Raw genomic sequence first — 15,839 nt, 5'->3', positions numbered from 1 at the left:
GTGTACCTCGACAGCAGCCCGGACTTCAATTCGCGAAGCGGCCCTCGAGGAACGGAACCCCCCAAAGAGACCAAAGACCGAAGAACCAATCTTCTTCACGGAGGACAACGCGCGGGGGGTCCGCTACCCCCACGATGACGCGCTCGTCATTAAACTAAGGATTAGCGACTTCGAGGTCAGACGCGTACTTGTAGATTCGGGCAGCTCGGCGGACATCCTCTTTAAATCAGCATTTGACCAACTACAATTACAGAGGAGCGAACTAAAACCCGCAAACACTCCCCTGGTGGGTTTCAGCGGAGAGGAAGTCAGGCCCCTCGGAAAAATAACAGTACTTGTGGAAGTCGGCACATGGCCTTGTGTGGTCAGACTCAACCATGATTTTCTGGTGGTCGCGACCCCCTCCCCATACAATGCCATAATAGGGCGGCCGATCACACATATCCTACGGGCGGTGGTCTCCACCTACTATTTGGCCATGAAGTTCCCTATGGACTTCGGTGTGGGGGTAGCGCGGGGCGACCAGCTCGAGTCCCGCAAATGTTATATTGCCGCTCTGAAGGGAAAAACCAAGGCAGCCGACGACCTCGAACTGAAGCGGCCTGCGGAGCAAGGCGAGGGACGAACTTCGCTCACAGAGGAAACAGTCGCAATCCCGACTTCGGCTACGGACCCAGCTCGCACACTCCAGATCGGTGCTTCCGTCGAGGAGTCCCTACAAACCGAACTAGTGAGTTTTTAACTTCAAAATTTAGATATTTTTGCATGGTCCGCGGCCGATATGTCCGGTATTAACCCTGGCCTTATAACTCACAAACTTAACACTGACCCTGTAGTCAGACCCATTAGACAGAAGAAACGCAACTTAGCCCCAGAACGCTGGAGGGCGGTCGACGAGGATGTCGAGAAGCTCCTCGTAGCAGACTTCATAAGGGAAGTCCATTACTCGAGCTGGATGGCCAACCCTATGCTGGTAAAAAAGGCGAATGGCAAGTGGCGCATGTGCGTCGCCTACACCGACCTGAACCGAGCTTGCCCGAAAGATTGCTTCCCCCTCCCCAGAATTGACCGCCTAGTGGCGCATGTGCGTCGCCTACACCGACCTAAGCTTTCTGGACGCCTACTCAAGCTACAACCAAATCAGGATGGACCAGTCCGATGAGGAAAAAACCAGCTTCATAACCGAGTTTGGCCTGTACTGTTACAAGGTCATGCCCTTCGGATTAAAAAATGCCGGGGCAACCTTCCAAAGACTTGTAAATAGGCTGTTTTGGCCCCTGATTAGCACGAAGATAGAGTGTTATGTAGACAGCATGGTCGTCAAGACACAGTTTTCACAAGAATTAATACAACACATAGATTTTGTCTTCCAAATCCTGCGTCAGTTCAGCATGAAATTGAACCCCAACAAATGTGTCTTTGGCGTCACCTCGGGCAAATTCCTAGGCTACATTGTCAATCGGCGCGGTATTGAGGCCAACCCGAACAAGATAAAATCCATCCTAGATATGAGACCACCTCGGAAAGTAAAAGAAGTTCAGAGGCTAAACGGCCGCATAGCTGCTCTGAGCCGCTTCATGTCCAAATCAGCAGACCGCTGCCTACCTTTCTTCAAAGCAATCAAAGGCAAAGGGTTCGAGTGGACCAAAGACTGCCAGCTCGTGTTTGACGAGTTAAAAGGTTACCTCGCTAGTGTGCCAACCTTAGCCCGGCCCGAGAAGGGCGAGGTCTTAGAACTGTACCTCTCGGCAAGCGACGAGGTGGTCAGTTCGGTACTAATAAAAGAAACAGACCGGGTCCAGCGACCCATATACTATGTTAGTAAAATTTTGCAGGGAGCAGAGATAAGGTACCCGCAGATAGAAAAGCTAGTGTACACACTGGTCTTGGCAGCTCGTAAACTCCGCCCGTACTTCCAAGCTCACACCGTCATCGTCCTGGCCGACAAACCTCTGAGACAAGTTTTACTCAAACCCGAGGTTTTCGATTGACTGACGAAATGGGCCATCGAACTCAGCGAGTACGACCTCCAGTACAAGCCAAGAACTGCTATTAAGGCCCAAGCTTTGGCAGATTTTATCGCCGAATGCATGTTTAGCCTCGAAGCCCCTGAGCCGGTCGAGCCCGAGATCCCCAACTCGGGCGAGCTCGGAGCTCCCGAGCCAATAGAGTCTGAACCCCGTGAAGTAGCAGCCAGTGTAGCATCTCTCCTGGTTAGACCAAACGCGAACTGGAGTGAGGAGCCCTGGATCCTTCACGTAGATGGATCCTCGAACCAGCAGGGCAGCGGGGCTGGAATAGTGCTACGCGGCCCGAGCGAAACAAAGTTGGAATACGCACTACGCTTTGAGTTCGCGGCATCCAACAACGAGGCGGAGTACGAGGCACTGATAGCCGGGTTGAACCTAGCGCACAAGGTTGGAGCAAAGCACGTAGTTATCTGCAGCGATTCCCAGCTCGTGGTCAACCAGGTTACAAGAGAGTACGAAGCACGCGAGCTCACTATGATTGCATACTTGGCAAAAGTAAAGGAGGCCCTGCTCAACTTCCAGTCACACTTCATCAAGCAAATCCCGAGGTCAGAGAACACTGAGGCCGACACCCTGTCCCGACTAGCCAGCACGAGCCACAGCGCCATGAGAACCGTGTACATAAAAGACTTACCTCGGCCCAGTATTCTCGGTGGGGAAAAAGAGGTCGCTCCCGTATCTGAAGCAGAGCCGAGCTGGATCGACCCACTCGCGAGCTTCCTGCTAGACGGAACCCTCCCTGCGGACCGCAATGCAGCCAAGAGGGTGCAGCGCCAGGCAGCCAAATACGTCATAATAGATGAACTGTTGTACCAACGATCCTACACCCTCCCCTACCCGCGATGCTTGCGCCCTGTCGAAGCCGAGCTCGTACTCCGTGACACTCACGAAGGCTTGTGCGGCAGACACCTGGGGGGCAGAGCCCTCGCTCAAAAGGCACTTCGACAAGGATACTATTGGCCAACAATGAAGACAGAGGCTGTCGAGCTCGTCAGAAAATGTGACAAGTGTCAAAAGCATGCCAATATCCACCATCAGCCTGCTGCCGACCTCAAGTACCTCACCAGTCCATGGCCCTTCGCCCAATGGGGCATCGACCTTCTGGGGCCATTCCCACCAGCGACAGGCGGGAGAAAATTCCTAGTGGTGGCAGTAGATTACTTCACAAAGTGGATAGAAGCTGAACCTCTGGCGACAGTTACAGCCCGAAACATACAGAACTTCTTTTGGAAGAACATAGTATGTCGCTACGGGCTACCTCGGGTACTGATCTCCGACAACGGCAAACAATTCGAGGATATCAAGTTCCAAGAATGGTGCCAAAGTATGGGAATTAGTCAGAACTTCACGTCGATTGCACACCCACAGGCAAATGGCCTAACAGAAGTAATGAACAGAACCATCCTCCGTGGACTGAAAACACGACTAGACCGAGCTAAAGGGTTATGGGCGGACGAGCTACCAAGTGTTCTATGGGCTCACCGAACCACGGAAAAAACCGCCACAGGGGAGACCCCCTTTAACCTCACCTACGGCACTGAAGTGGTAATCCCGGCGGAAATCGAAGTACCTACGCTGCGACTAGAAGCATACGATGAGCAGACAAACGAAGACGAGTTACGCACCAACCTCGACCTACTGGACGAGGTGAGAGACCTCGCGCACATCCAAACTGCGGCCTACCAACAAAAGGTAGCTCGGTACTATAACGCCAGAGTAAAGAAGAGGAACTTCCGCGTCGACGACCTGGTTCTCCGTAAGGTCATGGTACCTGAACCCGGCGTAGGAAAACTCGGACCAAATTGGGAAGGACCCTACAGAGTAAAGAAAGCACTCAGGGGAACTACGAGCTCAAAACCCTAGAGGGAAAACAAGTACCCCGAGCATGGAACATTGTCAACCTAAGGCGATACTACCTGTAGACCGCCAAGCAAAGTGGATAAAATCACTACCAAAGCCTACGGGCTAGGATGCTGAACTAACGAACTAATAGGGACATCGGCATCTCAGAGCACCAAAACAGGCCGCGCGAGTGCGGTAACACGGGCAGAAATGGACATATAGTCAGTTCGGCAAATATGTTCAGTTCGGCAAATATGCTTAGTTCGGGAGAAAGAATAACCAACACTTAAACAAAGTCATTCCATTTCAAAAGTAAGGTAGTACATAAAAAAAAATTTACAAGCCCGGAGCTATTTCTTCATCATCAGAAGGCACTTCAACAAAACCCGAAGGCCCCGCCTCGCCCTCAGAGTCTGGCTCGGCGTCAGCAGCATTAGCCATCTCCTGAGTTATGCGCGAAGTGGATATGACGCTAACATCAAGCTCGGGGTACGTATTCCGGATCATCCACCGGCTTAGTTTAAAAACCCTCCTATATGAATCCACCATCAGATCATCAAAGCTCGGCGAAGCAATGTACTCATCGACGGCCTTCTTCTTGGCATCTTCGATGCCTTGAGAAAAGATCTGCGTCCTCTCCCTGATATCCTCCTGAAGATACTCGACCTGATGCTGCAGATCTAGCCTCAAGTCCGCCATGTGCTTCACCACCACTCCCATGGCCTCGGCATCTCTCTGAGACCTCGCCTGCCTGATCCGTGAAAAACGAGCAGTCTCTTCGGCAGCACGAGTAGCCTCCTCGGCAACGCGACGAGCCTCTTCGGCAGCTCGCGCCTGCCTCGAGCTCCTCTCCACCTGAGCCGCCAAAGTGTGAATAGAAAAATTCACCTACCAAAAGAGACCGAATGATCAAAAGAACCAACAAAACAAAAGCCAAAGAGCTCTAAAAAAGGAGAACACTTACCACCATGGCATGGGTAATGGCACGGCAGGCCACTTGATGCAGAGCGAGATCAGTCCACGCCGCGACCTCCTCGGGGAAGATAGCCTCTTTACTCTTTTGAAGAGCATGGGTCGGCATCAACACACTCCTAAAATCCCCCGGGGCCCCCGAGCCCAAGGGCCCAGCTCTCGTATGAGCAGACCCGGAGTAAGCAGGAGCACTGGAGTATGTAGGAGCCCCTGTGTATGTAGTCTCAGCATAAGGACCCCTTGCCGGCTCCTGCATCGGAGGGACCATCTCGGGTTCCCTGGGCGGATCTTCTGGCTAATAGCCCGGCACCTCGGGCTCCGCATCCTAGGGCATCTTAGCGCGAGTTCGCTTGGCAACCCGCTTTCTCCTCTTCATACCTTGAAACAAGTGCCCACCCTGGGTCCCTCGCGAATCCATCACACCTGCGAAAAGAAGTTCGGCATCAGTAAAAAAGCAAGAAAGACAGCAAGATAAGAGTCTCTAAGTGAAGAACCTACCCGAGCTCAGGGCGGCCGCAATGAGCTTGGCCTCCGTCAGATACTGTTCACACTTCAGCCCAAGCCGCGCCCATTGCCGGAGGCCCTTCGTCGTCTCCTTGTCAAGCGTGACCCCGGAGTCGGGAGCGGCCATCCCCCACCCGGTCTGAAAAGGCCACCCCAACACACTTCGCACCTCGAAATAATCTCGCTTCCATGCTGGGACCTTGTTGGGGAGCTCGTGTAAAAGCTTAAAGCCCGGCCGAGGAGACAGGTAGTAAGCCCGCCTGCACCCAGGGAGGGGACCTGATTGCTTCTTAAGCATCAAGATTGAAGAAAAAATCTCCAAGTCCAACGGAAAGCTCTCGTCGCAGAATAAGGAGATTGTTCCCACCAAGTTCCGAATGGAATTCGGGTGAAGCTGGCCGACCGTCACGCCGAAGTGGTTCAAGACTTTGACAAAGAGGGGATGGAAAGGCAATCGCAGCCCCGCAGCAAGCTGCTCCCGGAATATCACGATCTCATCAAGACCATGTTCCCAAGGAAAGCTACCCGATGGTATGAAATAAGCATACTCCCCGGGCAAGTTATAGTAAGTAATGAGGGATTGGAGCCCCTCGGGCGTCATGGTCGAAGGGCCGAACTTGTCTAACATCCGACCCCGACAAGAGGTGGACGCCAAACTACCTGAAGCGCCACGGCTTACGAGCTCGAACTCTACCTCGAGCTCTACCTCCGACTTGCTAGGGCTATTGGGGGATGCAACTTGGTTCATAGAACCTGCATCAGACCCGCTGAAAGGACTATCTGAGCCATCCGAGCTAGACATCGGGAGTAATGAGATCCAGGAAAGTACTCACCCGGACAAAAGCTGTAGACCACAGGAGCTCGGACAAACGGAAGACCTTGAGCGCGAACTGGAAAAACCTGGACGTGAACTGGATGCGAGCTGAAACTCTGACGCAACCTCGAGAGAAGTACAGAAGTGACAACTAGGGTCCCCCCCCCCCCCGCTATTTATGCTCACAGTGACCGAAAGGCAACGGCTTAGATCAAAGCCGATCCGACGGCCTACAGCCGCACTAACCGCACTTCCCCCGAGACCGAGACGTGATTGGCGCACAACTTTCTGAAACTGACAGAACGCCAACGCACGTCTCCTCAGAAAAAACAGCAGCGACACGTCCTTTTCAAATTTGAAAAAATGACCGCTATCGTGCCCCCAAGTGGCGCGCTTTTTTTTTGAAATTTTGAAGTAACGCGCGCGCCGCCACATCCATTAGCATTTAGATAGGCCGGCGCGCTTCCCACCTAAATGGACGCTCGAAGAAGCCCAAGAAACCCTGACAACGCACCTCGCACCAACAGAACCAAGATTCAAAGTGCAGAACAAATCTACCTAACACCTCGCGAACTCCCTGCACTAGAGCAAGACCCTTAGCACGAGGAGTGGGGGCAATTGATGAAGGAAGATTTGGCCCGACCTCGCAAATCACGCCACATGGCAAAAAATAATTAACTCGGCACTTACCGAGGGAACAAACACCAAAGGGAAGAGACCAACGGTCTGAACTCCCTACTTAGTGCCCGAACTCCCTACTTAGAGCTTGAACTCCTTGCAAGGAGCCCGAACTCCCTACTTAGTGCTCGAACTCCCTACGAGGAGCTCGAACTCTCCCTTTGGCCCCGAGTCACACAAAGCAGAGACCCGAACTGGCTCGTCCTATGACAGTTCGGGGCCCCCCTTATCCGAACTCAAGACCGCCTCACGCACCGCTCCGGGCACTTCGCTTCCGGAGCATTGAACTGGATGAACCACACCATACCTGACACCGAAGGAGTCCGTATCCAGGGACGGCGCACCTGACTGACTTGGGATCTTATGCCTGACGGCCGCATTTCAAACGGCCACCTGCCACCATCACCTGTCAACCGCTACCTCCAGTTACAGAGACGGCTCCGACAAAAAGAGCAGTGACGGTTCTGCCCCAGCAGAGGCTATGACGCCCGAACTGGCAGAAGCACGGAAATACTCATTCCCGACCTGACAGGAGTCTAGGAGTGAGTGCGCGAGGTAGGTTTATGTAAATGAAAAGTATAATGTAGGTTTAAGTAAATATTTAAACTATAAGATGCGTTCTACTAAATGACCCTAATAGAATCATAAGAGTATACAATTGTTTTATATTTTCAACTTTTTAAATAATTAATAATTATTCATATTTTATATACTATTTTTAATATTTTTTTATAATACAAAAATAGCAATAATTAATTTTAGTTAGGTTTATTCATCAAACCGATGAAACCGATCAACTCGACCTGAGTTGGTTAGTTTTCTAGTATTTTAGGTCGGCTTTGGTTAAAAAATTTCCCAATTCGACCAAGTTGGATCAATTTCACTTTGGCCATTTGTAAACCAACCAAAAGCGAACAACCTAACCATGGATATATATTAATATTTTTACATTTTAAATATACTTTTTAATATGGAAAAGTGAGAATTTTCTCATATTTCTTAGTCTAAAATGTTTTATATCATAAATCTAAATTTTAAAATTATTTATTTTTAATAATTGCACTATAATTTTTAACATTTAATTTAATTTTTAAGTTTAAATCTTTTGAACGGACTGACCAAACCAATACACTTGAGTGGGTCGACTTTTACAAAAGGTTAGTCAGTTTCAGCTGACCAACTCTCCAACCTGACTAGGTCAATTTGGTTGGCTAAATAGTCTACGATCGAACCGAGCCAACTCTTGAACACTCATAATTTCAGCTAAATTAATAGTCTCATCTCTGATAAATAACAATAGTTTAATCTCCAATAATTATTGAAAATTTATAGCAAAAACACAATTATTGAAAATATATTGATAATGAAAAAATAAAATAATTACAAAAATACAATAAGTACTAAAAATATATTAACTTAGTCAATAAATAGTATAATCTCAAATAATAGTTTAATCTCTAATAAATATTAATCAATAAGTTATAATAAAAATACAATAAATACAATAAGTACAATAAATTAAATTTAAAATTTCACTAATAGTAGTTTAATCTCCAATAACTATTGAAAGTTTTCTATTAAATAAAAAAACAAAATAAATTTATACATAATCATTGAAAATACATTTATCACAAAAATAATAAACAATTACTGAAATACAATAAATATTAATTTTAGTATATATAATTATATAATAAATATAGATTAAGAGTTTAAAATTATTATTAATAAATATTATTTTTTTGAAAGTTATTTTCTCAAATTACTACTTGATATAAGTGAAATTAGTTATTTACAATATTATGTAAAAATATTAAATTATTATTAATTTAAATATTATGTTATAATTATTTTCTACATTTCAGATTTTTTTTTAAATTTATTACATAATTTCTTTATTTTAACTATTTAAAATCTGGTTATGTTAAATATTTTGTTATTTAAAACACATAGTTATTTAAATACTTAAATAATATATAAAATATTAGTTATTTATGGAATTTAATTATCCATAAAATCATAATTTATACTATTATTACATAATTTAATTATTAATTTTGTAATATACCAAATTTTTATTAATTTTAATATTATGTTATAATTATTTTTCTGCTTCAAAGATTTTTTTTTAATTTATTACATAATTTCCCTATTTTAACTATTTAAAATCTATTTATGATAAATATTTAGTTATTTAAATATTTAAATAATCTATACAATATTTAAAATTTTTTATTATTTGAGTTTTATTTATTTAAAGCTATTACATGTTATTAAGTATTTGAAAAACATTTAAATTGGTGATCTGGAAAAATATAATTTAAATTGTTAGTACATAATTCTGTGATATATTTTGTAAAAATATAAAATTATTTATTAAATAATTTTGTTATTTAAATTGATGATCCAGAAAAACATAATTTAAAATGTTAGTACATAATTTCATGATATATTTTGTAAAAATATAAAATTATTTATTAGATAATTTCATTATTTTAACTATTTAAAATATAATTATGATAAATATTTAAATAATCTATAAAATATTTATTTTTTTGTTATTGAGATAGTTTAGGATAATAGATTATTTAGGTTATTGGGAAAATGTATCTCATCATTGGTTGTTTAAAAAATGACATGGAATAAAAAAACAAAAAATTCAAAAAAAAAGAACATTTCTTGATATTTATATAGATTTTGTTGGTTAAAAACAAATATTTTGTTGGTTAAAAACAAAAAATTCAAAAAACGATGTAATGTTTTTTTTTTTTCCGATGTAGCGAATTAAAAACAAATGAAAATAAAAGTAAACGCCATTTAGATTTTAGCCCAAGCCCATGATGAATCTTAGTTTGGCTGCCTAGTTATCTGTTAGCCCAAGTCCAAATGTCAATGGCTGTAAATTGGGAAATTAGTTTAGCCCAGTCCAACTTCCACTGCCACCCCTTCTCCGTTTGAAACTTGGAAGATTACTGATTACTTAGTACTCGTTTTATGTTTTTTGACCTTTTCAGACGGGAGGAAGCTTCTTTTTTGGGGGAAGAACATCTTGTACTCATGCAGTAGCCGTCGGATTAGGAATTTTATATGCAATCAGTAGAATATGAGATCTACTGTTAGAACTGTTCATTAACGTGAGGCATGATGTATTTTATCAATCACCCACTAAAAGTTCCAATCTAACAGCAAGGGAACTACTTTCGCCCTCCGAACGGGACCCGTCGCAGCCTTTTAATTTTCTCGTCGTCTCTCTCTAATAAATGGATATCACATCCGCATTCGTTCTACTGCCATCTCCTTCTCGCTTTTGCGAGTTGCGACGCGAGAGATCAGAAAGATAGAAAATGGCGCAGTACATTGGGAAGGGAGATGATCAAATTGTAAAAGGAGAGGAGTTTGAGAAGAAAGCAGAGAAGAAGATCGGTAGCTGGAATTTGTTCGGCAATAAATACGAAGATGCCGCAGATTTATACGAAAAAGCTGCGACGCTCTACAAATTGGCTAAATCATGTAATCATTCCATCCCTCATTTGAGTATCTTGTCATTTATTGTGTTTCAGGAATACGGTTCCGATACGATTCAAGTGACTGAAACCTTACAATTTTCTTTTTCATGGCATCATCCTTCGTTTTAGTGACTTTGTTTAAGTTTTATTGATTCCTGTTTTGTTGGTATCGTTTTCTGGGAAAGTGCATAATTGATTATCGAATTGTATGTTGTTTGACCAATTTCTGATGGACGAAAATGAACCATCTCAATTATGCAATCAGGCATCTGGCCAGTAACATGACGCTTAAAATGGAATTGCTTAGTTGAACCCGTCCTTGATGATTGATAATTTAATAAAGTCGGTATGGTCAGTAGGATTGCCTCTACAAGTTACATTAGGGGTTCTTGTAACATCAAGGAGCCTTCCGCATTGATCGATTGCTTGGTTATGGACCCAGAATTGTTAAATCTCCAAAATTTTATTTCTGTGGTATTCATCCAGACTAAACTTGTGAACTCTGGCCCAAATAACATCCTTTATGATAATGACAACCAATGGATAGAAGGTTGCTTCTGATCAGGGTGATGATTTTCATTACCATTACTTAATTGTGGAGCACCACGTTAGATACGTTCTTATGTTTCTTCTAAAAAGTCACATAATGGCAATGAAGAAGATATTGAGTGTCGGCTGACCATGACATTCACTAGGTCCACCCATGCATTTAGGCCCTTGGTTCAGGTTGTAATTTTCTTTTATCAATGAAAAATAAGATTTCGGTGTATAAGAACGGATACAAAGATGAAGGATAAAACCCAGGGGAAAAAACGCCTCAGATATGCAAAATCCTTGGCCACTGTGCCACTAGCTTTTTTCTTAGAATATATTGTTATTGTTGTGATTCAAAATACCTTCTCAAAAAAAAAAACATTATTAGTGCTTTACTTTTGAAAAAAAAAACTATAAATTGCTCCCACTGTCATAGCTTCAAAGAGTTATGGATTTGACTATTCATATGAAACATAAATCTTAGCCACTGGATTTTTCTATATAGAGAGAACCCAAATTTATTAGCTTACTAATCCCTCTATTGGGTTTTCAGGGGATAAAGCAGGATCTATATATCTCAAAATGGCTGATTGTCACTTGAAGGTTAGTGGTTGTGTAACACATTGCTGGTCTTTTGTGTAAAACATTGCCAAACATAAATGTTTGTCCACATACCTTTGTAATGCTTTTAGTTCCTGTTTACAGGCAGAAAGCAAGCATGAAGCTGCTTCAGCATATGCAAATGCTGCTAGCTGTTACAAAAAAGTTTCTCCTCAAGGTTTTTGTATTGTTAACTCATAAGCAGAACTTTACCTGTAATACATCACACTATTAGATTTTAATCTGATACATATATTTCTTACTGTAAATGTTTTGATCAGCAACAATGCATTTCATTATCATGAATGAAATAGTACAGTTGGTGTAATTACAATATGACTAAATCACAAATCAGCAAGTATGGCAACAAACCTTGGCCTCTTATCAATCCTGACCCATGTCTCCCCTGAAGATCAGCATATGGATCAATTGTAGTGTGTTTTTACATGAGGAAGAGATTACACGTTCAAATTATGTAATTGTAATTTTATGATTTGTGATAAATCATTGACCTGGGCGGGTCATTGAAAACCAGATGGGTTGTTGAAACTTGGACTGTTTTCAACAGTTGTCATGGTTTTCTGATTTGTCAGCTGGTTTTTCAGAAATTTGAAAAAATGGTGTTCTAAAAATTGGAATGGCAGCTGGTTCATGACTTTCACAGTCTGACCATATGGTCTGGTCTGAGTCTTATAACATTGGAAGCAACCTTTCTGCAACATCTGTAGCCTAATATTACATATATGAAACTGTAATGTAGACAGATACCATTTAATAATTTTTTTATTGTCTTAGTGATAAAAAAATGTTGACACTTGTCAGAAAAAAAAGAATGTAGACGGTTCCATTTCAATCCATATTCTCATGTGCGTTTCATTTTAGTTTTTTATAGTTGATATCATCTTCTTGGAACTTACTAACGTTGGGTGCTCTCTGCAGAGGCTATTTCATGTTTAAATCAGGCAGCCAATAGCTTTATGGAAATTGGCAGGCTTAATATGTGCGCAAGATATTACAAGGTAAGGTCTAAACTTTTTTTTTTTTGGTAAAGCAATTGGGTTTTTGTCAGGTCAGGTGGAGGTGGAAGGGAATTCAAAAGTAGTTATTTCTTGGGCAAAATGTAATAGACATTCCATGGACCCTTAAACATATTTTCAGGGAAGTTGAAAGGATAGCAAAGAATGCAAATGTTGATTTCAGGTGGATCAGAAGGAGTGCAAATGGGTTAGCAGATATGTTAGCCAAACAAGGGGCTGCAAGGCAGCATTTGTATTGGACTTCTTTGTAATATTGATTTTTTTTTTTGGGTGGGGGGTGACACTCTGGTCATCAAATTGTACTAATTTCACATATATTCACTTAATAAATTAATCATTAATCTTTTTTTACCAGTAACAGTACATGGTTTCATTAGCTGATTTACTTATCAAAAAATTTGATTTAAAGAATAAATTGCAGAGATTGTGCCAGGCACCCCTGTTCTGGGCTGGCATTAGCTACCTGGTTCACATGAAGCATTTTTTACTATCACAATGTTAGAATAATTTCATCAATAAACGAAAAAGAATTGTTATGATGAGTTCCTTCTCCTAAGTCACACCCCGGCACAATTGCTCCTCGTTACTGCGTCCCTTGCCAAAGCATCTGCCACACTGTTGGCAGACCATTTTTGGCAACTTTACCTCATCTAGATATGTTACAATGATTCAGAAATTATCTAATCCATATCTTTTTGCTTCTGGAGTGAAGAAGGGACTACTCAGAATCATTATTTACCTTATCTAAATTTTTTAGCTTCTCCTTAATGTCATCTGATGGAGCACTGTCTTGTTAAGATATTAATGAAGATATACTTTAGGAATATGTTCTTGTGTGTGATACCCCTCCAAAGTCCTTGTATAATATGTACTTGTATTACTTTCAAGGATGGCTAATGACTTGGGCTTACATTTGCAAGTGCAGGAAATTGCAGAGATGTATGAACATGAACAATACTTTGAGCAGGCTATTATTTTCTTTGAACGTTCTGCTGATTTTTTCCAAAGTGAAGAGTCATCATCTGCTGCAAATCAATGCAAACTGAAAGTTGCACAGTTTGCTGCTCAGTTAGAAGAGTAAGCCACCCTGTGCTAAATGTAATTGTTTTATTCTTCATGGTTAGACGATATTAATACATTGGTTTGGATTATGTGATGATAGAAGTTCCATTGTTCTAAATATCATTTCCCTCTGCATGATGCTGCACTTTAAAATATCATCATTTGTGTAGATGTAATGTAAGGGATTGTTATACTTTTTATTTATAACAATATAATATCATTACTGATATTAAAATTAAAAAAAATGCAGTATAAGGGAGAGATCCACTACCTAATACGTTGGATCTAACAAAAGAAGGATATACAACAGTATAAACAACAACAACAATAAATACATGAAGCCCCTATTTCCAAAACAGCAACCCAAATAAATGCACAATGCTGCACTTTAATATTGATTTTTCATATATTCTTAAGTTCCTCCAAAATTAGCATCATTTTTTGTTTTTCTTGGTCTTTGTCTGCCAAAAGAGGGAAATGCATGGTATATGCAAATATAGATAAATTTTTAAATGAAATTATAGGGATCTTATATTTCTGGTCTTGAGCTCATAAGCTAAAAGGATTTCTTTTTCCTTACAGAATTTGTGTGTAACTGAGAGTTTGTAATTCAAGGAGACTGGTGTCTGTTCATTCTTGGTTGGGATATACTCTGTACAGCCTCTCTTTTTTGTTGCTTATTGTGCCTCTGTGGCTTATTATTTTCCATTTGTGTAAACTTCCTGCTTTCTTCTAATACGGTTATCCTTACTAAAACAAAACACATGTATCCAGCCATCCAGGTATATCAGAGTAAATTTGCAAGTAGGAATGCAATCTGAAAGATGTCAGTTGGGTGGTGGTGCAGCTTTGATCAGTATTATTCCATTAGTCCTCCATTTGGAATAGCGTATGTAATGCAATTTGGTCTGATTTTGTTGAATAGCATATTATCTGACACTTTGTTTGGTACATTATACATCATTAGGTCATTATGTTTCATTTTATCTATATTTTATGGAAGGTGTTGCCAGCGGTGGTGGTGTGGTCAATCTGGTCGGAAAGAAACATGAGACTTTGAAAATCAGTTGAGATCATAGGAGGAAGTCTTAAAGGGCATTTGGGGAAGGTTATATTCCTGGGTGGCAACGCACAAACTGTTCAAGAATTGTCCTTACAGTTTTTGGAGTGTAGAAATCTTTTTGTATGATCTTCTTTTTTTGGTTTTACTGAATTGTACAAAGTGCTTTGCCTTGCTCAGTAGTGCCTCAGTGGGCAAGGCTGTATAATGAAATACTTTACCTTTTCTCTCTCTCTCTCTCTCAAAAAAAAAAGTCCATATACCCACTTGCATGGTTACATACATGCACACTGTTAGTTTGAAGGAATGATTAAATAACATACTAATCTCTTCTCCAGTCAATACCACAACAGCATATGAAAATCCAAAGGCACCATTTTGATGGAATGTTATGATTGGCCATATAGTTAGATAACTCCTTTTATAAATGTAAATAATCCAATATAATAATATCTAGTAAATTTGAAAAATATATTACACTTTGTTTTGACATATTTGGTAATTTCAATATATGTATGACATTTTATATCTCTTGTTCACTTATTCCCACTCATATTTCATTATCAATAAAATGCTTTTGAACATTTGTTATTGATCAAAAACCATTGCCAAGATATATATGATTTTCTTCAAATTTCATATAAAACAAAATTATTTTATGAGTATGAACTGAAATATTTTATCCCCAAGAATTTCTATTTCTGAAACCAAGAAAATGGTAATGTTTTGCAAAACTGTTATGAATTTATGAACTTGCATTTGGCATATAAAACACGACAATATCATTATATGCTCCAATGTTCAAGCATTTGATTTCTCTCAAGGCACTAACTGACAATGAGTTATTGATAGGCATGGCTGTGTCATATTTTATGTTTGAGGTCTAAGAACGAATGATGTGTAAAGATTGCAAAGTTATTCCAAGAGAAAGCTTAACAACACAACATAGACTAGTGGTGGTAGATGTGTGCATTAGGAAATGGAAGGGAAATAGGGAAGAAAATAGGTGTCCGAGAATTAGGTGGGAAAACCTAAAAGGAGAAAAGCCAGCTCAATTTAGAAACAAGTTGACAATAGAAGGGAATTGAAATTTAGATTGAAAGATTAATGATATTTGGCTTGAAATAGAAAACAACATAAAGAAAGTTGTAAACGAGGTCTTAGGAGAATTTAAAGGGAAATTGAAAAGTACTAAAGAAA

The 15,839-nt window shown here is 41.0% G+C and overlaps 1 protein-coding gene across 2 annotated transcripts in view; it reads left to right on the top strand.

The window, feature by feature from the left end:
* The first annotated feature begins 10,069 nt into the window (after nt 1–10,069).
* Nucleotides 10,070–15,839, top strand: part of LOC104597235 (alpha-soluble NSF attachment protein 2) — a 28,130-nt gene continuing 22,360 nt past the window's right edge. The window contains exons 1-5 of one of the 2 annotated variants that reach the window (XM_010258680.3): nt 10,070–10,350; nt 11,434–11,483; nt 11,586–11,658; nt 12,420–12,499; nt 13,443–13,594. In XM_010258680.3, the coding sequence (XP_010256982.1) occupies nt 10,185–10,350; nt 11,434–11,483; nt 11,586–11,658; nt 12,420–12,499; nt 13,443–13,594 (521 nt within the window). In that variant the 5' untranslated portion in view covers nt 10,070–10,184. The remainder of the gene's footprint in view (nt 10,351–11,433; nt 11,484–11,585; nt 11,659–12,419; nt 12,500–13,442; nt 13,595–15,839) is intronic. The other variant, XM_010258679.3, reaches the window with a different exon arrangement.

This window comes from Nelumbo nucifera, chromosome 2 (genome assembly GCF_055504915.1).
Source record: "Nelumbo nucifera cultivar China Antique chromosome 2, China Antique-T2T, whole genome shotgun sequence".
NCBI lineage: Eukaryota > Viridiplantae > Streptophyta > Magnoliopsida > Proteales > Nelumbonaceae > Nelumbo > Nelumbo nucifera.
The sequence above is the reverse complement of the archived record's forward strand: the minus strand, read 5'-3'. Positions and strand labels throughout refer to the sequence as shown.